The sequence below is a fragment of the Pantherophis guttatus genome, chromosome 11 (assembly GCF_059756535.1).
Source record: "Pantherophis guttatus breed Tessera chromosome 11, ASM5975653v1, whole genome shotgun sequence".
Classification (NCBI taxonomy): domain Eukaryota; kingdom Metazoa; phylum Chordata; class Lepidosauria; order Squamata; family Colubridae; genus Pantherophis; species Pantherophis guttatus.
In genome coordinates this window covers 26,370,239-26,397,831 of record NC_142073.1, presented here as the reverse complement: position 1 = coordinate 26,397,831, position 27,593 = coordinate 26,370,239, and the positions used below count along the sequence as shown (strand labels likewise).

At 50.8% G+C, this 27,593-nt stretch overlaps 2 protein-coding genes and 1 long non-coding RNA gene across 11 annotated transcripts in view; 2 read left to right on the top strand and 1 right to left on the bottom strand.

The window, feature by feature from the left end:
- Positions 1-15,346, top strand: part of VAC14 (VAC14 component of PIKFYVE complex) — a 67,086-nt gene extending 51,740 nt beyond the window's left edge. For all 4 annotated transcript variants that reach the window (XM_034425678.2, XM_087877174.1, XM_087877173.1 and 1 more), the window contains 5 exons: positions 4,683-4,857; positions 5,656-5,774; positions 6,675-6,754; positions 12,704-12,854; positions 14,931-15,346. In XM_034425678.2, coding sequence (XP_034281569.1) covers positions 4,683-4,857; positions 5,656-5,774; positions 6,675-6,754; positions 12,704-12,854; positions 14,931-15,105 — 700 coding nt within the window. In that variant the 3' untranslated portion in view covers positions 15,106-15,346. The remainder of the gene's footprint in view (positions 1-4,682; positions 4,858-5,655; positions 5,775-6,674; positions 6,755-12,703; positions 12,855-14,930) is intronic.
- LOC132708995 (uncharacterized) lies at positions 7,469-12,722 on the bottom strand. 2 transcript variants are annotated; one of them, XR_015729617.1, is made up of 3 exons: positions 12,617-12,722; positions 11,735-11,845; positions 7,469-11,432 (listed from the first exon to the last, which is right to left on the bottom strand). It is a non-coding gene; the product is annotated as an uncharacterized LOC132708995 (long non-coding RNA). The 2 variants fall into 2 exon arrangements; XR_009620050.2 differs by lacking the exon at positions 12,617-12,722 and having other exon boundaries at positions 11,735-11,875.
- Positions 15,347-15,816: 470 nt separating the features above from the next.
- The window catches only part of MTSS2 (MTSS I-BAR domain containing 2), a 54,943-nt gene continuing 43,166 nt past the window's right edge, over positions 15,817-27,593 (top strand). For 2 of the 5 annotated variants that reach the window (XM_034425673.3, XM_034425672.3), the window contains exon 1: positions 15,848-16,115. In XM_034425673.3, coding sequence (XP_034281564.1) covers positions 16,047-16,115 — 69 coding nt within the window. In that variant the 5' untranslated portion in view covers positions 15,848-16,046. Of the gene's footprint in view, positions 16,116-18,367; positions 18,398-27,593 lie in introns of those variants that run through there. The other 3 variants (XM_060681517.2, XM_087877177.1, XM_087877176.1) reach the window with 3 other exon arrangements.

Here is a 27,593-nt window from a genome sequence, read left to right as displayed (position 1 = left end):
TATATTCTAAATTTCTGAATTTCATGTTTCTTAAAAGTTTGCCCTTTTCCAACAATTTCTTGTCCACCCAGTTACTGGATTAAATTTTAAATCTTTGCTTTATCAAATCATTTTTTCTCTAAGGTGTAAACACATTTTCAACCAAGTCATGGGGATGGAGCAATAACTGCAAAAACAACACCATTGAGTATGCATGTATGTATGTTTCGGTAGTATGACTCTTAAGAGGCCCACAGCATATTCTGAACAGTGCTTATTCCTGCTGTGTTGTTTAAAACAAAACCAGTAAGGCAAATGTGATAAATGTCCCAATTCATAATTTGTTGCGATCATCCTGGCGGGCTTCCCATGAGTAGTCCAGATTAGAGAATACACAGGGCAAGTGTTTCTCGGGATGAGAGAGCAAAGCACACAGCTCCGCAATCTCTTTTATTAGTAATCAAAGTACAGCGTCATCAAAAGGCGTTATTATGGCTACACATCTCATATTACATACATGAAGAAGAAAAGTATCCATATATTCTCCATATAGGTTTCACATTCTACAATATTACAGTAAATCACGTGAATTCTAGGAAAGCGATACCTAATGCAGAAACAAAACTTAACTCTGGCTATGTTATCATATTTGGCTTCGTTCTCCTCTGCCAGACGAGAGGCCCATCTCCCCGTTATCAGAGGTTACCTCAGTCCTCAGGAATGTTCTACAAGGAGATGTCTCTGCTATGCAAACACAGCCTATGTTCTACAATATTATGAACAAAGAGAGAACGAATGGGGCCCTTCAGTGATCATCCAGCTGAACCCGCCTTTTTCCTACTCAGATTATTTCGGTGCCAAGCTCCATACACGTGTCCAACCAGCTAGACTGGTCTACACATATACTATGGCCACCTGATTCCCACAATAATTGCATTTTGTATGCATACTTGGGATTCTTAATGGGATAAACAATCAGAATAAAACTGATATGAGTGAAACTGAAGTGAAGGAATGCTGGACGTGTTCTTCGGAGACTTTCTGGGAAGGAGAGAAATATGAGAAAATATGAAAATGATACCAGTGGTATGAATGTTAATGTCCAAGAAAACATAACAAAAATGAAGTCACAAATACAATATAAAGGTTGAGGAAGAGTAGGATGTACCATCTGTGGGAATTATTAAAATATGGATGTATCAAGTGACATGGGAAACTGGTGAGCGTGTGACAAGCATTTCTCCGCTTGGCAACTCAGAGAATGTGGTTCCATTATCAGTGCAGAGAGGAAAGGCAGACGGACAGATGGAAGGATTAGGTGGCTCTCTGCACCTGGAAGAGGCTGACAGGACCATCGCTGAGAGGCTTTGAAAGTTTTGGGAAGTGATTTTGCTCCTCAGCAGGACATGAAGAAATGTGTGAATTGTATATTGGTTGATTTTAAAGAAAGGATACGATAAAGCTTCAGTGATGGAATGTTGTGCATGAGAGTTGCTAAACGGAAAAAGTATACAGGGAGTCCTTGACTTAATAACCATATGTTTAACACCGTTTGAAGTGCTGAAAAAGGTGACTTACGACCAGTCCTTGTAGTTGCGACTGTCATAGCATTCCTCAGTCACAAGGTCAACATTCAGGCCTTCAGCGACCAGCATGGGCTTATCAGAGTCGCAGCATCCTGGGGTCACAGGCTGCCTTGGCTGAAAGACTCCATTTTCCCAGCAAGGCCTGCTGTCTGTCGGCCTGATGGCCGTTCAGTTCTGGTGGGCTTGAGGGTTGGTCCCAGAAAGAGCAGCCCAGGGAAGCTACATCCAGGTGGGCAGGTTGTGAGGAAACGTCCCAGGTCACAAAAGTGAAATGGAAAAAAGGCCTCCCCTTAGCTGTTTATATTTTATTTTATTGATTAGTCTGTTGACCACACATACACACACCTTCTAAAGGAAATGACACCAATTTTCTTAGTATCCCGGTATCTGGTTCATTTGCCTGAGGCACATCGTTGCCGCTGAATAGGAGCTGCTGAAGTCGCTGCCTCCCAGCCAGGGAAAAGTCAGAACTTTCTGGAAACTGGCCCCTCCTCCTGGGCCAAGGCCCTCCTTTTCTGCTGTGACGTGGTCACCTGGTCTTCCGGTTTCTGGTGCACATGTGCGTGCGAAGGCCAGCTGGCCTGGTGCGCATGCGCGCACTGGGAAGATGATTTTCCTGTTTCTGGCATGCACACATGTGCCAGCCAGCTGTTCTTCGCCCGTGCATGCGCACAAGAAGACCAGGTGGCCAGTGTGCATGCACACACCGGAAACTGGAAGATCATCTTCCCAGTGTGTGCATGTGCATCGGGCAGCTGCTCTTCCAGTTTCTGGTGCGCTCATGCGTGTGAAGACCAGCTGGCACGCCGGAACCTGGAAGAGCAACATGCGACAGCTCACGTGCCTGGAGAGATGGCTCTGCGTGCCAATTCCAGCACGCGTGACATAGGTTTGCCATCATGGGCCTAGTATCATTCATGCAAGGTTATTTTTAAATGGTTTTACATTTGTCCATTCCTTTTTTATCTTATTTCTATTTAGGTTGGTTTGTCTTTTGTATATTTCTATAGACTTGGTTCTCCTGTCCTTGTGGCAGTCCTGATTATATGAGGGTAGCTTGTGTGCTTGCTGTCTCGCCTTGTTTGTGGCTCTTGAGTCAGTCTTGCTCTTGGCCACTGCCTGGATGAGCTCGGCCCTTCTCTCCCCCCCCCCCCGAGACCAGGGGTGATCATTGCCACTTTCCTCCTAGGGCCAAGGGCTCCCAGCAACCCCCAGCCAGCTTTGAACCTAAGGATGGACTAGAACTCACTGCTTCCTGGTTTCTAGCCTGGTCTTTGAACCATCACATCAGTTGGGATCCCACTTGGCATCACAGGATCTCACTGTTTATTCTGTACTGCTCTTTGGTCATAATAAAATTTGACTTGGTTCAAAAATAAAGGGTGGTCCCCTCAGAGGCAACTTTGGTCACCAGAGATGAACTCTGAGAAGTTAGAGGTTTCTTTATAGAAATGAATGGCAGCAAATTTAAAACACACTCGGGAATTAGAATCAAACATTAAACTGAGTTTGGCCTCTGATTCCCCCATCTTAAAAATATATTAAACAAGAAACGGCAGTAATTCCAGCAGATCTACCAAAAACAAAGTTTACATTCATGCCTAGCAGATTTTGACCAGGGCTGAGAGAAAACTTTGTGGTGGTTCCAGAGACAACCTGGGGAGGTTTAGTTGGGTGGTTCAAGCAGCGACTGGTGAGGTCCAACAGATTTGGGCATCATTGCCTAATTGGCTCCTGTGCCAGGTTCACCCCATGCCCTGGATTGGCACTGGGAGGAGGCATCTGAGGAGGCTTGTGTGCCAGGCCCAGTGCTTCTCCAGGCTGGTGCTGTAGGTAACTGCCAAGAAATTCTTTGCTTTTCCCACTTGGGCATAGAGTGTTCCACCTGAATGCATAAGCACAGAGGGAAAAAGGAGGCCAGAAAGGAAGGGGGGGGGATTAATTCATGATTGGCCATGTTTCCGATCTCAGTTTGGGAATTTCAAGCATTTGGTGAATTGAACGGGGAAAGGACGGTGGGAATTAGAGCTCAGGCTACCAGCAGGACATCGGAATAATTTTGCCCCGTTCTGACCAGTGTGTGTCATAAAAGTTTTTTAGATTATGGATAGTTCTTACTCTGGAGTTCCTTGCTCTCATATTTTAGTTTTCAAGCCGAGTCTAACATTGCCCATTAACAAAATAACAGAATTGGAAGGGACAACCTCTGGACCAACCCTCTGCTCAAGCAGAGTATAACCTTATACTATTTTAGACAAATGGTTGTACAATCTCTTTTTATGCTGCTGATCGAGGGAGGGAGGGAGGGAAGGAGTGGGGGCTTCTCTGTCATTTGGACTTGGGCGGAAGGCAAGAGAAGCCTCTGGTGAGGGTCTGGGCCAAGGGCTTTGGGAGATCCTACAGAGGAGATATCTTTCTTGGCTGCCCTTGAGGTTGGGGAGTGCAGAGCCTCCGTTCAGTCTCTGGAGAGCAGGATATGGAGCCAACCCAGTAATACCCCCCTCCTCAAAAGAAGGCACTGGCTGTCCAGAGGGAGGAGTGCTTAAGAGCAGCCTCTTGGCAAAAAGTGTTTGGGGAGGTCTGCTTCTGCTGGGTTGGCCTTGGAGTGAAACATCCAGGGACCCCACCCCTCATTTTCCTCCCTTGGCATCTTTTTCTCAGAGAGGCTCTGCACCCCTGCAAGGCCAAGAGGAGCTGGGGAGGTGGTTAATGGTGCGGGGGGGGGAGGCTGGGGGGCCTGCCGGGCTGCTTTTCCTCCCAAGGCAGCCTAGACGTCAGCTGCCTTCGCTCCCTTTTGTGCACATCCAGGGAGGGGAAGGTAGGCGGGAGAACCTCAAGACAGCAGCAGCCCTGGGGAGTCCCAGAGTGAGACTCAGGAAGGGAGAGAGACCCTCGGTGGAATTCTTGGTCTCCTGAATGAGGTTGCCATCCAAGGTTGGAAATTGCCCAGCAAAAGAGGCAAAAGCAGAAGAGGCTCCAAAGACACCTTGCCCTTCGCCAGGTGCAAAGGAGCCCTTCCACCTTGTGCTTATCTTAGATATCTCGGGGGCTGCAGGGTGTTCTCCCTCTGCGCTGAAGTCTTTAAAACTGGGCACTGTGTTTCTTGGTGTCGCACAGGCAGCTCTGCCTCCTCTTGAACGCAGAGAACATCTTCCACTCCATGGCAGACATCCTCCTGCGGGAAGAGGACCTCCGCTTCGCTTCCACCATGGTCCACACCCTCAATACCATCCTCCTGACGTCTTCCGAGCTCTTCCAGCTGAGGAACCAACTCAAAGATCTGAAGACCCTGGTAGGTTGGAGAAAGGCTCTACCTCTCCCTGCTTGAGCTTCTTGGCTCCCTCCCAGCCCTCTGCTCAGATAAGATTGACTTCCTATGTGGCACCCCCATCTTTAAATAGAGGGGTCTGTTGAGCCCCCCCCCCCCCCGATTATGTTGTGGGGCTACAGGGAGGGAGGGGGCACGAGCAGTTCTATGGGCAGAAGCCTGCTCTGCCCGGCTGAAGGAGCCTCTTGGGCCGCAGTCGCCTCCATGAACCTTGAGTGAGTCAGCTTTGGACAAATGTCAGCAGTGAAAATTGCTTCCCTCTAATCCTACCAGTTTCCTAGCCTTTCAGCTCCAGGAATCTCCTGGAGAAGATAGCTGAGTCGTTCTCTCCAATAGGGCAGGAGAAGGCCCTGCAGGGGGCACCTAGGGGATGGCCGGCAAGGGAGTGCTGTGGCACTGCCATGGACCCCCTCTGGGCCAGGGCTTGGGGGGAGACGCAAATTCCCTGTTGCCCTTGGCCGCTTCCTCTTCTGTGCTGCTGCCCTTCACTGCTGGGCAATTTTTCTTTTTCCTTCCTACAGTTTTCACAGTTTTGAAGGTAAACATTTGCTCGATTCTGTTTCAGTATCAGTTTACTGAAGTGTTAAAGTGTGAATCTGCATAAAACCCTGTGCCTTTTTGTACACTGTTTTGCAAATGTACTTTGTTTTGCAAACTGTTTCTTCCAGGAGGAACCATTTGGGAGCGGAGCACTCAGAAAATGCAAAACTAAGTAGAATTGAACTGCAAGTGATTTTTTTCCTCCCTGCTTTGTTTCCCCAGGAAAGCCGCAACCTCTTCTGCTGTCTCTACCGCTCCTGGTGTCACAATCCAGTCACCACCGTCTCCCTGTGCTTCCTCACTCAGAATTACAAGCACGCCTACGACCTCATCCAGAAGTTGTATCCTTTCAGGGGTCTGCCTGGCTCTCTCCCTCAGGATGCTTCTCAGGGTGGAGAGGAGGGGGGCTCTGCGTTTGGAGGGGGGCTGGAAAGGGCTTCCAGGCGAAGAAGCACCAGGAATGAAGGGGGATGGGAGGCTTGCTTTTCTCAATCCACAAGGGCGGCTGCTTCCTCCGCTGCTTGCCTAGGGCCTCATTCCACCAGGGAAAGAACCTTCATGGACCACCGTAGGTGATCCATGGGAAGCGAGACACACAACCTGGAGGTCTGGGTGGCACCGGGATTCAGAGGATTTGGCAGAAGGCCAACTGAAGTGCAGTTTCTAATTCAGATTAGCACTCTCGAACCCTTCGATTCACCTCCTGCAGGGGCAATGGAGGAGTCAGCAGTCTTCTGGATGCAAGCAGGTGCTTTTCTGTCCAATGGTTCTTCAGCCAGACTGATGGTCAGTCCCCTTTCCCAGGGCTGTGGAGCATGGCTGTATTTCCTTGCAAGCCCTCTGTGGAAATGGCTCCCCACTTCTGTCATTGTCCTACCCTGAGGACACTCTTGAAAAGATGCACCGGTGATTCCAAAAGATTTCAGAAACTTAGCAATGCAGGTTGGAGGAATAAACCTCTGTCATGCCATACTAGATGCATATCATGGCCTCTATAACCCTCGTGTTCTTCAGAAGAGGGCAGCTACAGGACCCCCTGCTTTCTGGTGGTTTGCTGCAATTTTCAGTTGGGGCTTTCAGGAACACCCCAATTCTTTCTTCGCACACCTGTTTTCTAAGGATCCCCCCCACTTCTGAAGGTCACTCACAAAGAGCCGTCCTGAAGTGGGACCCTCTCTGTGTGAGCCTCAAAACTGCCTGGGGAGCCTGTTGGCGTTTAAATGCCTTGACTGCTGATCCAGTGGAGACCTGGAGGTTACGGTCGATTTCCTGATTGAGGTTGACAAACTGGTCCAGTTGATCGAGTGCCCGATCTTTACCTGTGAGTTTCCTTGCTCTCTGATTCTTCTTTGCAATATGTTGTGTGTTGTGGCAGCCTGTGTCTTCATTTAGTTATCTATTTATTAACATTTATATAGGCACCCGTCTTGAACCAACACTGGGCAATCCGAAAGCAACAGATTAAAAATGTCTATTTACAACAGAAAATGTTAAAACCACAAGAATTAAAACCAAATCAAAGCCAAGCACCATCAGTAAACTTTCACTTGCAGCCCACAACAAGTTCACTTCATCAATCTCACCCTAAACAAGCACTGGGGGCAGGTGGGGGAGGGGAAGCAAAGCCTTGAAGTGCTTTGGGGACAGTTGAAAGGCTCGGGGCCTGCCAGACCTCGGGGGGGGGGAGTCTTCCATAGGCATTAGAACATGGCAGCTTTTAAGAGAGGGGACTAGGAGCCTGTTTGATCTGGTGGGGCAGGCAGATGTCTGGAGAGGGAGGCAGCCCCACAGATAACCTGGTCCTGTGTCATGTAAGGCTTTGAAGAGAATAAGCGGCTTCTCAGATGCCATCTGAAGGAAACTGGGAACCAGTGCAGTTCAAGCAAAGGATACAATGGAGCTAAAACTGGGGCACCCTAAACTATGCACACTGCCAAATTCTGGACCAATTGTAGTTTCTTCCCCCCCCCCCCCCCCCAGGTTTATCGGGTTTTTATTTTTAAACATATAACAAAATCAATACATGAACAGTGTGGTCTCTGGATATGGTTCATTTGTCATACAAATAACAACAGTCAATTATTACTTTAATCAAACTTATATAATCCTAATATTAATGTACTTGCTTATTTTAAAGTACTTATTCAATATTTCAATGTTCCATTCTAAAGTCAATGATCCTCTTGAACATACATAGTAATACCATCTTTCAACCTCTCAACTTTCCATCTAATTATTACTTATTTTCAATTTATATAGAAATTATAACTACTAATATTCCCCCTAATTCTTATTTCTACCTCTATTCTGGCTTCTAGTCAGGTCACACTTACTAATCCTAATGTTAAAACACATATTTATGTTAATACATAGTCCTTCATATAAGGGTGTATATTCTTATTTCTACTTCTATTTCTAGTTTTTAATCAGGCCATCATTATATTAGAAAAAAGAAGAAAAAGGAGAAAAAAATAGCTCTATTCTATCCATCATCCCTTGCCCGTTTTAATACTTCAATTCTTATTCGTTTTTTGGCTTTCCTCCCATACTCCTCTCTTGGATCTTTATCTCTGTCAACATCTGTATCTTCATTATTCCATCTAAATATTTCTCCTATTTCTAGTATAAGTATAAGTATAATTTTATTTCTATAGGACTCAGGGCGGTGTACAAACACAAGACAAACCATCAATTAAAAATTTAAAATTATTAAATAAATTTGGCTCAATTTAAAACCCCAGAAAATTTAAAATACTCCAATTTAAAATATTACGTTGATAGCCCGGCCTGGCGGAACAACAGGGTCTTCAATGCACAGCGAAATACCCGGAGGTCGGAGATCTTACGTATTTCTGGGGGCTTTCATTCCACAGGCCTGGGGCTCCCATAAAGAAGGCCCTCCCCCTGGGTGTCGCCAGCCGACATAACTTGGCCGATGGCACCCTGAGGAGATCCTCTCTGTGGGAGCGAACTGGCCAGTGGGAGGCTATTTATTTATTTATTTATTTATTTTATTGAATTTCTATACCGCCCTACTCCCGAAGGACTCAGGGCGGTGCACAGCCATGAAATAAAACACATAGATATACAAAATTTAAAATCAAATAAAATGAATTAAATAAATTTGGCTGAATTAGTACCCATAATTTAAGATACCCATATTTTAAAATACATTAAAAAATTTAAAATTTACACTTAAAAGGGAGAAGATTTAGGCGAGGCCAGCTTGATGAAATAAAAGTGTCTTCAACTCGCGGCGGAAGGTGCGCAGATCCGGAATCCTCCGTATCTCTGGGGGGAGCTCATTCCAGATCGTCAGTGCCCCCACAGAGAAGGCTCTCCCCCTAGGGGCCGACAGCCGACATTGTTTGGCCGACGGCACCTGAGGAGCCCCTCTCTGTGGGAGCGTACTGGTCGGTGGGAGGCTGTTGATGGTAGTAGGCAGTCCCGTAAGTAACCAGGTCCTAAGCCATGGAGCGCTTTAAAGGTGGTAACCAGAACCTTGAAGCGCACCCGGAAGACCACCGGGAGCCAGTGCAGCTCGCGCAGGAGAGGTGTTACATGGGAGCTCCATGTTGCTCCCATAACCACCCGCGCGGCCGCACTCTGTGCCAGTTGGAGCCTCCGGGTGCACCTCAGGGGGAGCCCCATGTAGAGAGCATTACAATAGTCCAGACGAGAGGTGACGAGGGCATGAGTGACTGTGCGTAACGAGTCCCGATCTAGAAAGGGACGCAACTGGCGAATCAGGCGAACCTGGTAAAAAATCCTCCGTCAAGTGCTCTTCTAAAGGCAGCCGTGAGTCCAGGAGGACGCCCAAGTTACGAGCCCTTTCCGTGGGGGCCAATGATTCGCCCCCAATAGCCAGCGATGGCGCCAGCTGACTATATCGGGACGTCGGAAACCACAGCCACTCGGTCTTGGATGGGTTGAGCCTGAGCCCGTTTCTCCCCATCCAGATCCGTACGGCCTCCAGGCACTGGGACATCACTTCAAGGGCATCGTTGGGGTGATCCGGGGTGGAGATGTACAGCTGGGTGTCGTCAGCGTACAGATGGTACTTCACCCCGAAACCACGGATGATCTCGCCCAGCGGCTTTACATAAATGTTGAACAGAAGGGGCGAGAGAACCGATCCCTGCGGCACCCCACATATAAGGGGCCTCGGGGTCGATCTCTGCCCCCCTGTCAACACAGATTGCAACCGGTCAGAGAGAAAGGAGGAGAACCACCGTAAAACGGTGCCTCCCACCCCCAACCCTTCCAGCCGGTGCAGCATGATACCATGGTCGATGGTATCAAAAGCCACTGAGAGGTCTAACAGGACCAGGACAGAGGAACAGCCCCTGTCCCGAGCCCTCCAGAGATCATCAACCAACGCGACCAATGCCGTTTCCGTGCTGTACCCAGGCCTGAAGCCCGACTGGAACGGATGTAGATACGACGCTTCATCCAGGTACTGGGGTAGCTGTCGCGCAACCACACTCTCAACAACCTTCGCAACAAAGCAAAGGTTGGAGACTGGACGATAATTAGCCAATACTGCCGGGTCCAGGGAAGGCTTCTTGAGGAGAGGCCTTACCACCGCCTCTTTCAAGGCGGCGGGAAAGACACCCTCACCCAACGAAGCATTTATAATCCCCTGGAGCCAGCCTCGCGTCACCTCCCGGGAAGCCAGCACTAACCAGGAGGGACACGGGTCCAACAAACATGTGGTCGTGTTCAATCTACCCAGAATCCTGTCCACATCATCTGGGGTCACAGATGGTGGCAGAAGTCAGTCTCGAAGGTACCCAGGTCCTATGCCATGGAGAGCTTTAAAGGTGGTGACCAACACCTTGAATCGTACCCGGAAGACCACTGGGAGCCAGTGCAGCTCGCGCAGGAGGGGTGTCACGTGGGCACAATGAGTTGCGCCCATAACCACCCGCGCGGCTGCATTCTGGACCAGTTGGAGCCTCCGGGTGCACCTCAGGGGGAGCCCCATGTAGAGAGCATTACAATAGTCCAGCCGGGAGGTGACAAGGGCATGAGTGACCGTGCGCAAGGTGTCCTGGTCCAGAAAGGGCTGCAACTGGCGAATCAGACGAACCTGATAAAAGCCCCCCCTGGCCACGGCCGTCATATGCTCTTCTAAAGACAGCCGTGCATCCAGGAGGACGCCCAGATTGCGAGCCCTCTCTGTGGGGGGCAAAGATTCATCCCCAATAGTCCTCCTAGGCTGCCATATCTCCAGAGTATTCAACCATACATCTTCCAAATTATCCAATTCCATTTTTATACCGTGTTTCCCTGAAAATAAGACCAGGGTCTTATATTTTTTTGAACCCTGAAATAAGTGCTTGCCATGTGCTCAAAAGCCCGATTGGGCTTATTATCAGGGGATGTCTTATTTTGGGAAAAACAGGGTATCTCTCAAAAAGTTTTTCTCATCTTCTTGTTTTATTTGGTGGTTTGTTCTATCTTTTCCTCCATTCTTTCCGCCTCCTCCTCTCTTTCCTGGACTCTCTGATCTTCATTCATTGCCAGTTGTATCATATTTTTTACTTTGTCACTAATGTCTTGGGTTAAGTCTTTTTATCTCTCTTTGGTATACCATGGTATCATGGTATCCCTGATGCTTTGAAACATCCATGCCTTTTCTCTTGAAATCTCACTCATTTCCCCGTGAAAAGGCATCTTGTTTTAGTTTAATAAGTCCACTTTTAGTCAGGGCCACAAACAGTTCCAGTTTTGCTCATCAAAGAGTTCAGTAATCATAGCTCAGGGTTATTAATCAATTCCATTTAAATAGTCAAGACAGTTTCCACACAACAAAAGCCACTTTACTTAAGTCTTCCTTATCACAATAGTAAAATAATTAATTATAGGACAATTAGGATCACCACAATCCTTCAAAAACATGTTGCCTATTTCTTCTTCTTTCTTCTGTCAAAATTTTGCTAGATTTGATGGCAGCATCAACAGAGGTTTCAGTGTTGTTTCAAACGTGATAAAATCTAAATTTAATTCAGTTTATAGAGACAAAATTAGATACTCTAATCAATTCAGGTACATAGTACCAGCATATTCCATAACTACCCCTACCCAGTTTAAAATCCAATTTTCTTTGATTAGAAGATCTTTATCTTTTTTCCCCTCAGTTCCTTTCATTCGGGTCTAGGATTTTTCTCTCTGGTTATTTATAAAGGTTATAAATTACCTTTATAAAAGGTAATTCTAGGAGTCTCTTTTCTTCTCTGGATTTTCTTTTTTCCTTTAGGTTTAGGGACTAAATGCAAAAAAAAAGGTATCTTCTCACCCAGCTCCAATCACTATTCACTAACGCCGCTCCAGCACCAGTCTTAGGTGTTCCTTGGTTGCCCCAGCTTCGTGGCAGCCAGATTTAGGCTGCCTCTTCTTCTCGTTGTGGCTGAGAGAGAAAGAAAAACCTCGGGTCAGGAAGGAGAGTTGTGACTCTCCGTGACCATGCAGGGCACCCCTCTTCGCTTTCCCTCCCCTACAGGGAAGCTTTGGCTCTCCTTGGAGCCCACCAACGGGGAGGATTCGGCACGGGAGGACAGAGACCCGCTCCTCGTATCCGATCTCGCTGCGATGTCAACCAGAAGTCGACCAATTTTAGTTTCTGAGTGGTCTTCAAGGGCAGCCCCATGGAGAGTGCACTGCAGTAATCCAAACTGGAAGCGAATCCTGGTCCAGGAAAGGGTTTAATTTGCACAAAGGTTCCCGCAGGAGCTAGCCCCAGACTCAGTCCAGGGAAACTGGATTTAAGTGCGAACAGGTTGCCAAGCATGCAGATCATGTCATGTGACTGCAGGCTATAGTAATTGTGCAACATTTTGTGATGGCTAATAATGCTTTATGGGCCATAAAGCACTCATTCTGTGGCTGTCGTAACTCAAGTTTGTCATTAAATGACTGGTCCTAAAGTGAGGTCCTACCACATTCCTGCACCTGGTCTAGGAGGGAGTTCCCTAGGACCTCTGCCCTGGCTCTGCCCCCCCCCACCCCCCCCCAGGTCTTCTCTTCTTGCTTGCTTTCTTACCCAAATTCTTTCCTGGCTCCCTCTGTTCGGCTTCCTGGGCTTCAAGCCATGGTGGGCTGCTGCCCTCGTGCGCTTTGGAGCCTGGCAGGCCCTGGGCTGTTTTGTTTCCCACAAGAAGCTTTTTAGTAGCCCACCTACCAGATAACTCGTCACTGGATCGCAGGTTTCAGGGACCCACTTCTGTTTCTGCCTCACCGCATGAGTCATACCCTGGCTTTCTTCCAGATCTCCGCCTGCAGCTGCTGGACGTGAAAAACAACCCATACCTCCTCAAGGCTCTCTACGGGCTGCTGATGCTCCTGCCCCAGAGCAACGCTTTCCAGCTCCTTTCCCACCGGCTGCAGTGCGTCCCGAACCCAGAACTCATGCAAACAGTGTAAGTTGCGCCTTGGCTAAATCTGCACTCGCTTTACAATATTCCCCACCCCCCTTTCCAAAGGGGAGCCCGCCCTAGGATGGAAGTGGCCTGTTGACTTGGCCACTTGGCTGACCAACGTTGTCCAGGCGGACACGTTGTTCAGCCACTTGCTCTTTCCAAGGCTGCACCACCGTTACCATTTGGGGCGCCTTCTGCACAAGGAGAGCCATGTTCAAAATAACCATTCAGCACAGGAGGCTGCACAGCAGGTAAAATGCCTTTGCTCTCTGCCTCAACCCCTCTAAGGGGCTCATCTGCCCTGCCTTGCAAAGGGCATTCACAGCTGCGCTTGGCCCCTCAGGGACCCTCAGAACTGGCATCCACTGCCTTGAAGGGTCCCGACTGAAGGGCCCTCGGTATGTTTCAAGCAAATGCCTGGCTCTACTGGGCCCTTGTTGGAGCACCTCAGCTGCTTTTTGGACTCCTGGTGTGGGGCTGGCAGGCAGCTGGGACTTTTCCCCTGGGTGCAGAAGGAGGGTTGAAAGACAGCATCTCAGCCCTCGCCTAGCTGGTCCCAGCTTTGTCTATTTTTGGTAACCTTAGAGAGCCGTTCCTCATGCCTTTGGCATCCAGGGTGGAAAATTCCCCTTGCAGTGTTGTCATGGAAACCGGCCCCAGGGCAGCAGCTGGAGCCATTTGCCGCCACCATCCCCCCAGGTGGCAGAGGGGCCCCTGGGAAATCCCTCGCCCAGACTCCCTTCCTCACCCCCTGGCCCTTCTCAGGGAAGCTAGGAAGAAGCCAGGCCGGCCTTGGACTCCTCCACCGGCCCTCCGGAACTGGTTCTTGGGAGAGGGAGGTGGGGTCCCTTTCTTCCTGAGCTGGATGGATGGGGCTCCACCTGGTTCTCTTGTGCAGGCCTTTTCCCCACTCTTTGACAGTCAAGGGCCTTGAGTTGAGCGCTCCAAGGCTTGGAGGGGAGTTCCCCCCCCCCCGACACCTCTCCCCACACACACACACCTCCCCCCCACAGCATCACAACCCCTTGAAGGCTTCTCTTCTTTGGGGCTGGACTCTCTTCCCTACTGCCTGGGCCTTGGGGTGCCTGGAAACCTGGGATTCCCATTTGCTACCAGCTGTTCCTTTCCTTTTGGGGCAGGGCTCCCCCCCATCATTTTTCCAGTGTGGGGGGGGAAGGCAACATGTGGGGGTAGGAGGCATATCAGCCCTGAGGAGTTGGAAGAGGATTTTTGGGCCTTCCAGAATGTCCATTTGTCCTAATAAAAACGTCATTCTGTGTGAGGGGCAGAGGGTCATCTAGTCCAGCCCTCACAGGGCACATTGCAGCCACCCTACCCCTAATGGGCCCGAAGCAGAGGAGCCATCCCAGTTGGAATGGGGGGGGCAGCAAAGAGATCTCCCACTTTTTCTTTGCGTAGTGGATGGTCAGCCCAGCCCAGCCTCTCTTCTAAAACCACATTACCCTCATTTCTTTAGGGCTGTCAGGCAGGTCCAGTGTGTTGAAGGTCAGCAGAGAATTTGCTTGAGCCTTGTAGGAAACTAAAGGAAATAGTCCCACCCCCAAACTGAGACTGCTGGGGGGATGGGACCCCCTTGACCCGGATAACCTTCCTCACTGGAATCCTGAATGTGGGTCCCAAAGGGCTTCCCAGTTGGGATGGGGGGGGGAAGGCCTTTGCGGTGGGGCCGGGCTGCCTCCGTATGCAAGTCCTACCCTGTAATGAGGAAGGGGGCCAGGAGACAGTGAGACCCCACCAGACCTGCCCTTTCCAGCCACCCTCAGAGGGGGCTACTGGGTGCATCTGGCCAGACGGGAGCCCCAGGGCCCAGGCTGCGCTGCACTTCTCCTGCTTGGCTTCAGCCCGCTCTGGGCTTGGGCTGGGTGGGGGCATGACAGCCTTTCAGGCGGGGAGGCAAGGGGCGATTCGGCCACCGGCTTGCCGGCAGAGCCTGCTGGAAGGCTGGCAGGGCGGGCTGTCGGCCGAATTTAAAAAGCAGGATTGCCTCGAGGGGCCCCGGTGCCGAACCCCCCGTGAGCGACCTGGGCCAGCTGACCCCCCGCCCTCTTTCCGCAGGGACCCTGCTAAGGCCGGCCAGGCCGCCAAGAAGACGGCCGCCAGCCCCGCTATCGACTACGCGGAGCTGCTGCAGCACTTCGAGAGGGTCCAGGGCAAACACCTCCAGGGCCGCCACCAACGGGCCGTGCGGGCGGGGGAGCCGCCGGAGCGCCGGGGGGCGGCCGCCTTCTGACGGTCCTCGCGAGGACGGGCCCCCTCTACTCCCCACGGACTCGCCGGACCGGGGCCTTTCTTCGGCCGACCGCATCGGAGTGCCGAGCCCGGACTTTGGGGGGAGGGGCGCCGCCGCTGCCCCCTCGCCGTGCGCGCTGGTCCGCGTGTTTGTCGCCGGCCCCGGAGGTCTCCCCGCGGGCGCTCCGGCGTCGCCCGCGAGTCCTGTGTCCCGTTGCTTGAATAAAGAGATTTAAAATAAAGAGGACTGGCCGTTGATGGCGCACCGCTCCCGCGGCCGGCTCTCCTGGACGTCGGGCAGGCACTGGGGGGGGGGGTTAGGGTTAAAGCGGGCCGTCCGGGATCCTGCGGGGCCGAGGTCGGCAGCGGGGAAGCCCGGCAGGAGAGCGGGGGGGGGGGCTTCAATTGTAAGAGCCAGGCTGGAAGGAGGCGCAAAGCGGCAGCTGATCCGGCCCTGCGGCGACCCTCGGGGACGGCCCGAGTCAGCCGTGGCGCTCCGCCGTTCCGGAAAGAAGCCACCTTAGCCCGCCAGCACCGACTGTCCGCGAGACCGAAGAGCGGCTACCGTCTCCCGCCCAGTAGACACTCCGGGGCTCCCGAGCCGCGCTCCCTCCCGGGCGCCTCTGTCTCCGGAGCCCGGACCGAGCGCGCCGCCCCAGTTATCGGGGCTCCGGCTGAGGCGCGACGGAGGAGAGGGCGCCCCTCCCCGCCCACGTGACCGGAGCGCGCCCCCTCCCCGCGCCGGCATCCGAGGCGCGCGCCCGTCCCCCGCAGCCCATGGCCCGCCGCTGCCGCGTCCCCCGCGCCTCGCCCTCGCCGGCCCCTCCGCCGCCAGCCGCCCCGGCCGGGGAGTGACCGAGCGGGCGCGTCGCCGCCGCAGAGCCTCGCCCGCCGCGTCGCAGCAGCGCAGCGGAAGGGAGCGGAGCGAGCGGGCGGGCGGGCATGGAGGCGGCGGAGAAGGAGTGCGGGGCGCTGGGCGGCCTCTTCCAGGCCATCGTCAACGACATGAAGGTGAGCGGCGCGCAGCGGGCAGCGAGGGCGTCTCTGAGGACGTGCAGAAGGCGAGCCGGAGGAGCGGCCGCCGGGTCTGAGGGTCTTGGGCGCCCCCGCCCGGCCTCCGCCCTCGCCGCCGACGCCGCCGGGGCTTCGGGGCGGCCCGGCTCGCAGCTTGCGGGGAGGCTCGGGTCCCGTCTCCCGGTGTTGGGGCGGGGCAGCGCCTTCTCGGGCGGGGGCGCTGCGTAGCCCCTGGTCGGCGGGGGCCGGCCGCTGGCCCGAAGGAGCCGGGACACGCTGCGCCCACCCTCGGGGCGGCTCTCCAGCGGAAGTGGCCTCCTTCTCCCGTCGCCCCGGTCAAGGGGGGCCGGCTCGCCGGAGCCCTTTTCCCGCCCCCGTCCTGCACAGGTGCAGCAGGGAGCGGGGATGTTTCGGGCGGCGCCGGACCACCCGCGCTCCAGTGTAGCCTTCGGCGCAGGGCAGCTGCCTGTGCGGGCCGCCTCCGGGAATCGCCTCTCTCCCCCGCCCGGCGCCGCTGCCCTGGTTCGGCCCGGTGGGCAGGCCGAGAGAGGCTCGCTGCCTTGCCCTGTTTCTGCTCCTGCGAGGGCGAGGGGCTCCGCCGCCTTGGCTTTGAGGCTGCGGCCTCCAGGCGTGCGGCGGGTGCAGAGAACCCGCTCGAGGGGGGGCAGTCGGGGGCTTGTGCTCCCGGTGCCTTCAGACTGCGAGGGCCCCGAGGCCTTGCCGGCCCCTGAAACAAGCGGGTGGGTGGACTTCGGGATCTCAGCTCAGGATGTTGCACAAATCTGCCCTCCAGGATGGGGCTGCAGTGCTCTCAGGTAGAGAAGCCAAACGATCTGCACCTTGGTTCAGGTTCAGAAAAGGCACTGGAGGCTTAACTGGGTTGAATCCAGTTTGTGCCAGAATTATTTCATTTATTAATCTAATCTAATAGCCAACCCTTCACCAAAGGCTGACTCCCCAGGGTAACATTGATCTGGTGAGCCTTAGGAAGTGTCAGGCTTGGGAAATAGCAGTTCTAATCCCACCCCAGATTTTGAGCCTAGAAAGTGCAGCCCCAGACAGAAGTGCCTGAGAGCAAGATTGAGGTGGGGGTGGGGAGATTTTGGTCAATTGTTTGCTCCAGGAATTGGTGCTGTGCATTGTTCCACCCTTTCTTGCAAGGGCACCTTTACCTAAGGTTTACAATTCAACTCTTCCCTGCCCCCAAACTGTCTTCCTTGAGACTTCCCAACTTCCCTGGCAGTTGGCAGAGTTCTTGCCACTCTCCATCCAGCATAGTTTATGAGTTCTTGGTCTCCCCTCAAGAAGGAAACCACAGGGCCAGCAGTGGTGCTCTACCCAGGAGGTCCTGGGGGAGGGCAAGAAGAGAATTACAAGACTTTGGGGAGGGAGCAGTTATTGGTGGGTGTCTCTTCCCAGTGAGGCGCATGAGACACTCCACCAGGCAAAGCGGGGGTGACTGCTCCTTCAGAAGAGCTTTCCTGCTGCCATGGGAGAGAAAGAGGCCCGTCTCGGGTTGTCCAGCTGTTCTCTGCTGGATGCCCAGAGCCATCCTGGGATAACTGAGGGAGACGGGTGGTTCAGAAATGTGAAAAATAAACAAATTCTGGCCTGATGCACCACCAAGGTGGGAGGAATTGCTGGGTGCAGTGCATTTCCTGCCCAGAACTCTGCCCAGATCAGGCGAGTGAGCTGGGGTCAGGTTCTTTGCTGTCCAATATGGGCTGTAACTGGGGAGCCTGATCACAGCCCCTCCAGTCTGGTCAATTATGGCCCAGGCTGCATATTGACAAGTGCTGTTTGGATCTCTAAGACTGCTCCAGTTCACTGGTGAGAGGATTCCTAGCAGTTGGATTCTACCAGGGAATTCACTGGAAGTTATCTTGAGCTGCTTTGCCCACTCTTCTTTTGCTGGGGGAGTAACCATGGACTGATTGTGTAGGGCCCCCCCTCCCCCTACATGCCTCACTTGATGACTGAACTGACACTGTTTATAGGAAGCTTAAACAGGAAAGGGACCAACCAAATGGGTCGGATCCCATAGGCTGAGCGGGTGATGCAAATTTAAGTCTGCAGTCTTTGGTAGTTCTGCCAACCACCGTATGTGGTTTATTATCTTCCCAGCTCCAGTCTGGACTTGTAGCAGGAAGTCTGCTAAGCAAGAGATGAGAACATCTGAAGCGATTTAAGACAAAGCTGGAGCTCTGAACACAGCTGACTTTGGGGGCTGGTTTGCTCTTGTACCGAAGCCCAAAGAGCCTTGAATGGATCATGACAGGGTGAGAGGGCAAAGCAGAAGACATTGTAGAGGGCAAATAAAGCAACACACAGTTTGTTTCTTTATTAAACAAATTTATATGACCACCCGAGTTGCACATGGTGACTCCTGGTGGCTTACCACTTTAAAAATCCACAGTATGAAACCCCAAATACCCACTTATTTGCATCTTAATTTATGTAGATCAGGTAAAGAACATTTGAACACTCAGAGCTGCATTCAGTTTGGGGAAGGGTGGATTCCCTCCCCCCCAGTTTTAGGGAAACTATTTATGAGGACTTTATGATAAAATCTTACGGCATTTCAAAAGTCAGGTTGTTCATTTCATTAGGTTTTGTGGATTACTACATCCAATGCATTCGTCTTTACTGAACATTGTGCTTTGTACTTCAATACTAACAAGCTTCCCTCTAGAAAGCCTCTTCTAGGGATTTGTTTTGGGATTCCTGTTAATAATGGTGGAGAATTGTTTCTCCCCCCCCCAAAGATGGTTGGGGTCTGCCTGATTGCTCTCCTCTGGGGTCCATCCTGTTCAGCTGCTGCTGTGTCTCAGGACAGGGTCAGCATCTGTACTAACTTGTTCATCCTCACCTCCCATTCTCACATGGTGGGCCATTCAGATCCAGCTCCAGAGGATTTGGCAGAGAATGAGCCAAGGGCCAGGCTGATGTTTAGGCATTCCGGTCAGCGGACCAGCATTTTCGGCAGACAGACAAGGCCCCTGGGGCCCTTCCAGCCCAGCCATTGGCCCAGAATATGTAACTAATAGCAGCTCCTAGAGAGGCCTTGGAAACCTGGTCGACCTGGGCCTTTGGGGCTCGCAGATGGTGCAACATCTGGGAATAGTCCTTGGCTTTCAAGTGTTTGATTGATCAATTTGCAAACATTTGTATTCTTACTATATTCTAGTGGCAGTTCTTACCTGATAGCATCCTAAAAGGATTTGGAGGCCTTCTAGTCCAACTTCCTGCTAAGGGCAGGAATCCTGAACATCCCAGGAAAATGGGACACTGTGCGGTGAAAGTTCACATTGCAACAATGTGACAGCCTTTTGAGGCATCGTGTGGGGCTGAGAATGTGGCAGAAGAGCTTCTGGCCCTCTGTTTGCTCGTCTCACTGTCCTGGTTGTTGTTCCAGGGTCTTTTCACGCTGCTGTCTCGCCTCTGCCCAAATCTGCAGTAAAGAGGAGATTTCTCCTTTCTAGAGATATTTCCTACTGTTTAGATAACATCTGTTTCTTTGCAGTCTCCACCCCTTGATAGTAATAGAATAGAGTAATAGAAAAGTTTTGTCTCTTCATCTTTGACATAACAGCCTTTCTGCTTTTTTGAAGACTTCCCTTAATCTCTATTTCAGCCACATATTCCCATCTCCTTCAGCTCTTGATTTTAAGTCCCCTGACTAGTTTCTCAAAATTCTTCTTAAAATATGGTGCCCAGATCTGAAAGCAGCATTCTTGTGCTAATATGCTGATAGCTCTTTTAGCTCATGTTCAGCATCTGATCATTTTAAGATGCCTTAATCCTTTTCACACCTGTTTTTCGCAAGTCACTATGTTTTCTTTTTGTTCCTAAATACAGTACATAACTTGGGCCTGCAGAATTTCCTTTTCGCTCAGATTTTGGCTCAGATGAAGATCACCTAATGTGGTTTAGCTGAAACCAGACCTTCAAAGGCATCTGTAAAGCTCCAGTTGATGTTATAGGTTGATAGGGAGGCTTCAGTGCTTCGCCCACATGTCGCAAAGGAAAAAGGAACAGGGAGGACGGGCTTCTCTGGCCTCTTGGCTTGGAAAAAGGTGAAATTCCTGAGCAGGAAAAAGGAGATACTGCTATAGAATCATGATGGCCCAAAGTGGCACGCAGAGGCATGTCGCCTGGCACACCAGCTGTCAACCCAGCCCAGCTCTACCACACATAGGCACGTGCCTCCCGCTGGCCAGCTGGTCTTTGGGTCTCTGCCACGCATGTGCAGAGTGCATGCGGGGGCCGCTTATACGCGTGCGAAGGGGGGGTGTTCGCATTGCATTTTGGGGGTTCGTGCGCCCCACCGCGCCCTGTTTTGGGCCTGGAAAGCTGCCTGCACCAACCTGGAAGCCAAAAGGAGGGGCATGGGGGGCATGGTGCATATGTGGGGTGGGTGAATGTGCGGGGGACGTGCGCGTGCACAGGGGCACTCGCATTTGGGGGGGTTCCAGGCACACGTGTGTGCATTCCCGCATGCACACTCACATGCTTTGGGCACCTGGCACCAAAAAGGTTAATCATTACTGCTATAGAAGATACCTGAGTGACAGTTGGCTTGACCTTTTTTAGCAGCTGCCAGGAGATAGCCTGCCTTTAGATTACAGAGGAATCCCTACTAGAAGACATTGGGAATTGTCATCAAGGTTAGGTAATCTTGGTGAAATCTTCAAGAAAAGGTGGGATATATAAAACTAAGCATGAATCTGGAAGTGGTATGGAAAAGGCTATCCAGTATTTATAGAACCCTTGTTCATCTTGGCTTTTCTGTTTGAATGATAAGATTATTCAGAGAGTTGAAAAATAACAGGAATTCTAAGTAAACTTTATGTAACATTGGAGTTCTTGATTTTAAGGGAAACTATAGACATTTAATAGTTAAAATTAAAAATGTTTAATTTTACCTCGGTCTGCAAAGATGTGGATTTTAGTTAAATAAGCAAGGCAGGAGATGCTTAATGGAAAAAGGAGCCTGATGCAGTTGGGAAATAATGCATAATTCCAATGAGAAAAAAGGAAAAAGTCATGGAGGCTGCACATAAAGCTGAGCATTGACATTCAAAAGATGGAAAGAAGCCCAGGGCACCAAGGAAAGGAAGGGCCTGGAACTGCAGAAATGGCCATGTCAGAGAGAGAGAAGGAATCGGAGCTCTTGACCAACAGCATTTCGACTTCCAAGATGGGTTACTTTAAATCATTTCTCCAGGGCAAGAGGAACTCTTTTCCAGTGTGCTGAAGGGAACCTTGACCTGTTAACCAGAACAGATTCTAGAGACCTATGACCGGTTGTTTATTGGAGAGCAGATGTTGTCTCTGACTTTGAAAAGGACAAAGAGTCCAGGGCTTTAGGAATGAGGCAGTCTGATGCTGGTACCTGAGGTGTCTGCAGAGCAGGTCAGAGATCTAGAAGCACCTTGAGTGGCACAGGGCAGCAGTTTCCAGAGACCAAAAGTAAAAACAGATGGACAATGGAATCAGCAGCCAAAGACTGGTGGGATTTTCTTTATTGGATGGGCTCAAGCAGACTCTGGGGGCTCCAATTTCGATTCTTTCCTTAGGAGGAAAGGGATTGGCCTCTCTGCCTCAAGAGCCACTTCTCAGTCTGGCATTGTAGGAATTATGTCCAATTATGTAGGAATTGCTACCTTAAGAGGAGAAGAGGACCAGCTTCCCAGGGAAGTCTACTTTAGATATTTAGAAGATGGGAAGGAAGGGATAACGCAGTGGAGGCTGAGAGAGGAGAACCTCTCCTATAGTCTTAGTGACTCTACTGTGTGAGAGTCCTATGAAAGGAGGGAACCTCATCCTCAGAAAGTTGCTAAAATGGGACTTTATCATCCTGTCTAAGGCAGTGAAATTGCTAAGGCAGTGAAATTGAACAGATGCAGAGAGCTTCTTCCAAACATAAGCAACATATATGACTTAAGCATTTATATCTATGAAGGCCACATGCACGTGTACCTTGGAAACTGTGCAGGTGGGGCTGGCCATAGAGTTAGGATTCTCCCTTTTACTCCCCCCAAAACTAGGAGGGACCCTTCTGAGGCCCTTCTCAGCTTCCACCCCTCTTGTGGACTCAGGTTTTTCTTAACATCAGACCATTGTGGAGAGTGTGGTTCTTCCTCCTCTCTTGCAAGGTGGTTCTCCCAGCCCATTGCAAGGAGGGACACATGAAACCAGTTGATGATCCATATCTCTCTCTGTCTCCATCTCGTGAGGGAGCCCAAGTCAAGGAAAGATGCCTCTGTCTGAGGAGGAAAAAGGAGTGGAGGGGCCATAGCATCCATAGGGAGCTAGATGGGTTCTCCTATCTGAGGCAGACTAATTGTTGAGATGTTCAACATATCATGAACAAGAATTAGAAGACTATGCTTCCAAAATTTGGAATATCTAGAAATGACCTTCCTAAAGGCAGGACAAGAAGCTCATCAGAGGAAAATCCAGCCTAGAAATGAAGAATTTCCTGACAGTGAGAACAATTAATCAGAGGAACGTTGTGCCTTCAGAAGTTGTGAGTGCTGCATCACTGGAAGTTTTCAAGAAAAGATTGGACAACCATTTGTCTAGGATGGAATCAGGTCTCCTGCCTTGGGCAGGCAGTTGGACTAGACCTCCAAAGTCCCTTCCAACCCTGTCATTGTGATTCCACAGATTCTAGGTCTTAAGAGTACAACCTCCCAGCTCTGAGAAGTCACAAGCACGAGAAAAGATGTCTCCGTCCCTCTTCCCATCGTAACCCCCACCTGTAGTTGCAGATGGCTTCCCTAGAAGAAGAAGCTGTATATCTTTATTTAATTATTACATTTTATATGCCACCCATCTCCTGTCTAAGGTGACTATCGCATCTGGCAAGAGATCTCTCGCTAGGCTGATCCTTCTTCAAGAGCAGCACAAAATATTCCCATATTTATCTTGCATGTGGCATATTGGGAGGGGGGAAGCAGAATGTCTCTGTTTGGAACATATGTTTGGAAAGGTCTTCTGAGCAACACATTGTAAAATTGCGTAGGTTGTGTTGTTGAAATACTCTCTTGTCCCCTGGGTGGCGGCTGTTTATCTCGTGCTTCAAGGGGAACCCAGCATCCTTCCATTCTGCTCCCTGCTGTAAACATTTCTGCAATGCTGTATTTGTCCATCAGGCCATGTTGGTGTGGACAGCCATCCCTGGATTGCTTGGTATCCTGGCAGTTGACCTGAGGTTGGCAGTGCGTGCCCAGGTCATCCAAAGCAAGGCAGCCAGTAAGCAAGATTATGGATTTAGGGAGCTGCTGGGGGGGTCCACTGGAGCCGGTGGCTGTGGTGAGCAGCAGCAGCAGGAGGCTTGGTTCTCCTTGGAGGCAAGTGCTCTTCCTTGGACTGTGGAAGGGACACGAAAGCTGCTGGGCAGTGCTAGCCTGGCACTTTGCCCTCAAGGGGAGGGTGGCTGAGTGTGGACTCAGCGGGGCCTCATCTTCTCAGCTGAGATCAGATGGAGCCTTCTCGCCTGTCAAGCTGCAACTTGACACTGCAACCGCCATTCCGGTTACAATTAATCCTGTACCTGAAATGAAGGAACCTTCATTCTCTTCCTCTGGCCTGTCTGATGCCAGGGATGTCTGTCTGTCTGCCTAAAGCTTCTTCCAGTGATCTCAGCCCCATAGATTCACGTGGGGAGTACTCCACAGTTTCTGAAAATACATTTTCAGGATACATTTTCTAGTAGATGCGTATATCCCTGTGGATTTGGCAACCCCTCCATGGCTGCAGTTTTGGCTTTGGGTCTCAGTTTTGGGTAGCTCAGTATCAAAGGGCTATTTCTCTGTCTTTTTCCCTCCCATTTGGGTCATTTCTCTCCATTCCTCACTTTCCCTAAGGCCTTCCTCACTGCTTGGTGTGCCAAATCAGGGGGCTTGTAAGTGGCTGCAGCTCTTAGTTGATTTTTCTCTGGCTTTGTCTTTCCTTTGATACAGCAGAAGAGCCCAAGGGTAGCTTTCATTCCTTTCCTTGGGGAGGGGGGGCATTCTTGCAAGCATGTCAGTGGCTTTTTGAATTATGCAAGGAGTGGAAACACTCAGTCCATTACAACAGGCACCATCCCCCAATCCCAGTTAAGAAAAGCCCTGCTTGAAACTCCTCAGTTTTATACTCTCAGCTGAATAGGTCCCTCTCATGGGCCCGTTGGTGCCTTCCAGGGCATGCCAGTCTGAATGCATTCGACTGAGCGCAGCCGCCACTCCAATCCCGTCTGACTCCCTTGCATAACCAAACAATGCCAATGCCCTGGAAGCAGCAAGTCCACACCTCAAGCTGTTTGAGCTGCAGCCACAATTTCATGGCCTTCCTGAAACTGAAGAGGGGAGTAAAGATGGGGGTTGGCTGTTCAAGGGAAGGGGCGGCAACTGAGATGGGTGGCTATGAGGGACCCCCAAGCATGGGCAGGTGCCCCAGTTTCACACAGCTGGAAAGACTCTGCACAGCTGCCTCCAGCTGTGTCAGCCCTTTGAGGTAGGCCAGGTCAGGAAATCCTTCCGGAGTAGCGCTCCCTGTTCCATTCCCATCCAGAGGAGGTCCAGAAGAATACCATTCCTAATAGCGTTGAAGGCCACGTGATCAAGCAACAGCAGGACTCTCCAGAGGCCGCCCAAGGATGTGGTCAGTGTCGTCTCAGGACAGGACCACCCGGATAATCCATGTCCTTTAGGGCTCTCCTTCCCTTATAGAGTTTGCATCCCCTTAAAAAGGCCAGCAGCCAAATTCCTCAGATCAAAAAGAATAGAGAAAAGTATCATTGCTTCTATTGCTATGCTGCAGACCTGGATGAACATGAATTCTGACCCGGTGTCTTTAATCTGGTTGGCTCTTTGTCTTTGGCAGTGGCTTTCCAGACAGCTCCTGGTGTGCTTATCTCCTCATAGCTCCTCTGTAAGCAAGAAGTGCCAAAGGGCACTGTTGCCTCCCAGTTCCAGCACAGGATCTGCGTCTCACAGCTGCCAGGATCTCCCCAAGAGCCTTCTGGAGCTGAGTGTGTCCATTAATTGAGCAGGCCATTTTAATAGCTCCATCTTCCCAGTGAGAATCAGTGGCACCTCTGGTAGTCCAGTGGTCTGATCTGGTGGGTAGCAACTTCTGCCCTCCAGCCATGCCAGCTGCCTCGAGAGAAGCAGAACTTGAGTATAGCCTCCTCTGTGCGTTGGATCCAAGCTCTTCTTCACCCCAGCTCAGTGAGAGGCTCCCTTCTTGCCTGACCTTCCAGGTTCCAGTCCAACTATTTTTATGGTCCTTTTGCAACTGAGTGCAGTCTCTTGTCCTTGCACATCTGGCTTTTCAAGGAGGCCACATTTGGAACCAGAGGCTCCCTTGGCTGCGTGTGCCTTGAAGGTTTCTGCTGCACCTCCTATTCCTTGCATGGTGGGGTGGGGTGAGGGCAGTGTGTCACCATTCCACTTTTGCAAGCTTTTGGCATCTGTTTTCCTATTTCTCTTCTTGCATATAAAGCATCTGTGCTTTAGCTGATCCTTACACAAAAAGTCTGGAGGAGTGAATTGGGGTTTTACCTCTTGAAGGGTAGGTTCTAAAGTCCCCCCATTCCCATTTTCCTGGTTTCCCAATTGTTTTCAGAAGAACTAGGGGCAAAATGGAGAACAGAGGCAATTGCTAGAAACCGTTCAGCCAGTCCAGCTGGTCTTCCCTATTCCTGCTGGTTCTGCCGGCACCCAAAGAGTTTACCCTGCCATCAATTGCATTGTGGCAGCCTTTGCTCCACTGACTTGGCCCCTTCCCAGACCTGCTGCAAGCTTGCGTGGATTGCCATGCAAACCCTCTGCTGCCCTGGAAGGTTTTCCTCTCTAGTCTCCAGGCCTGCCTTCCCTGCATTTGGATGAGAGACTGGCAAAGGAGGTCCAAGCAGGAGGTCCAAGCAGAGCCCTTATAGCTGCCACCTTCCAATGTGGAGGCCACATGTGTGTTGATGCTCTCCCGCCATTCACTTTGCTCCATCCCAGTTGCAAAGCCCCAGCCAGCTCCAAGGCCCTAAATTCCACATGAGGGAAGACTCGATTCCCTGAGCAGCTCCCCAAACACCCCCAGTTCTTGCCTCTTTGCCCGAAGGCTCTGGTGACCCTGGAACTGGCAGGCTCCCAACTCTCTCTGCCCCGAGGCACAGTTCCCCAGCCCTCTTCTAGAAGCTCCCCAACTGTCTCCAAGTTGATTGAACCTCAACAGAGATGAGCCCCTCAGAGCAGCCGTGCTGTTACCGCCCCAAGTTTCCAGCTTGCTTTTTCTGCTTCTAGCCAATGTCCATGTTCCTGGGCAGCAGTTGGGCTGCAGGAGGTTCTTCTTGCAAGACTTTTCCCCTCAAGCTGTTCATCTGCCTTGGCCGCTGCAGCCAGAATCCCCCATTCCCCCAGGCCCTCCACAGCTTTCCATCCCACAAAGTGACGCACAGGACTCCCAGGGTTGGGTCTGCACACAGCTGCCTTGTTTGGGCTGCTCTGCAGGCTGCTCAACAAACTTCCTGCCTTTGTCCATCTCACATCTCTGACTCTCCTCCAGAGCAGCTTGCAAGATGGTTTCTCCATCAAGGCAGCTTAGACACCCCACCCCCGTCCCTGGATTTCTCATGTTTCCTCCTTAAACTGCTGGTGCCATTCATGGTTCTTCACATCTCTTTTATCGATAAAATATCTTTCCACCCCATCCTGATCTTTGCACAACATCCTCCCCCACTATCTTCCACTAATTTGTGTCTTCTCTTTTAAACTTAAACATTCTTCCTCTTCTTAAAAATAAATGGAAAGTCGAATGAGTTGGTCCAATTCCGCAGCATGTAAATCTAAGAAATAAATACGAATATTTTCATAGTGCCATTGGTCCTAAACTTTGATAGTATTTATTCAAAGAAAAAAAATGTAGTTGTCAAGCTTTGATAAGTTTGCCATTTTCTGAACTAAAAACCTTATTTCACTTCCATTCATATTACACAACTTGAAATCTGTCTGGCCAAATTATGTTTCTGTTTTAGAACAAAATCCAGAACCAGGCACCGTGGTCCATGTGAAGACAACGACTGTTCTTTCTGACTGGGGTTGGCCAGTCCATCTTAAGAGTCTGCTCACATTGATGGGTCCTTTTCCGTTGAAGGATCAGGGCCTCCAGGGACCATCCATGGTTTGGAGAAATGCTCAGGAGTGCTCATCCTGATGGCTTCCCAGATGTTGCTTGCTTAAACCAGCCTTTCCCACAGCATTGTCTTCTCTCTCTTTTTTTTTTTTGAAAAGTTTTTCAGTTTTATTTCTTACACACATAATATAAGCATTGTCTGCTCTGAGTGGGTCTCATTGATTTCATCTTCCATAAATATTCAACCACTGCTTTATGCAGCTATAGGGCAGCCTGATTGATGTGACAGGTATTCTGCTTCTACTGGATTCAACTCCAAGGTGTTATTTGTGGGGAATCCAAAGGCAACACATGTGT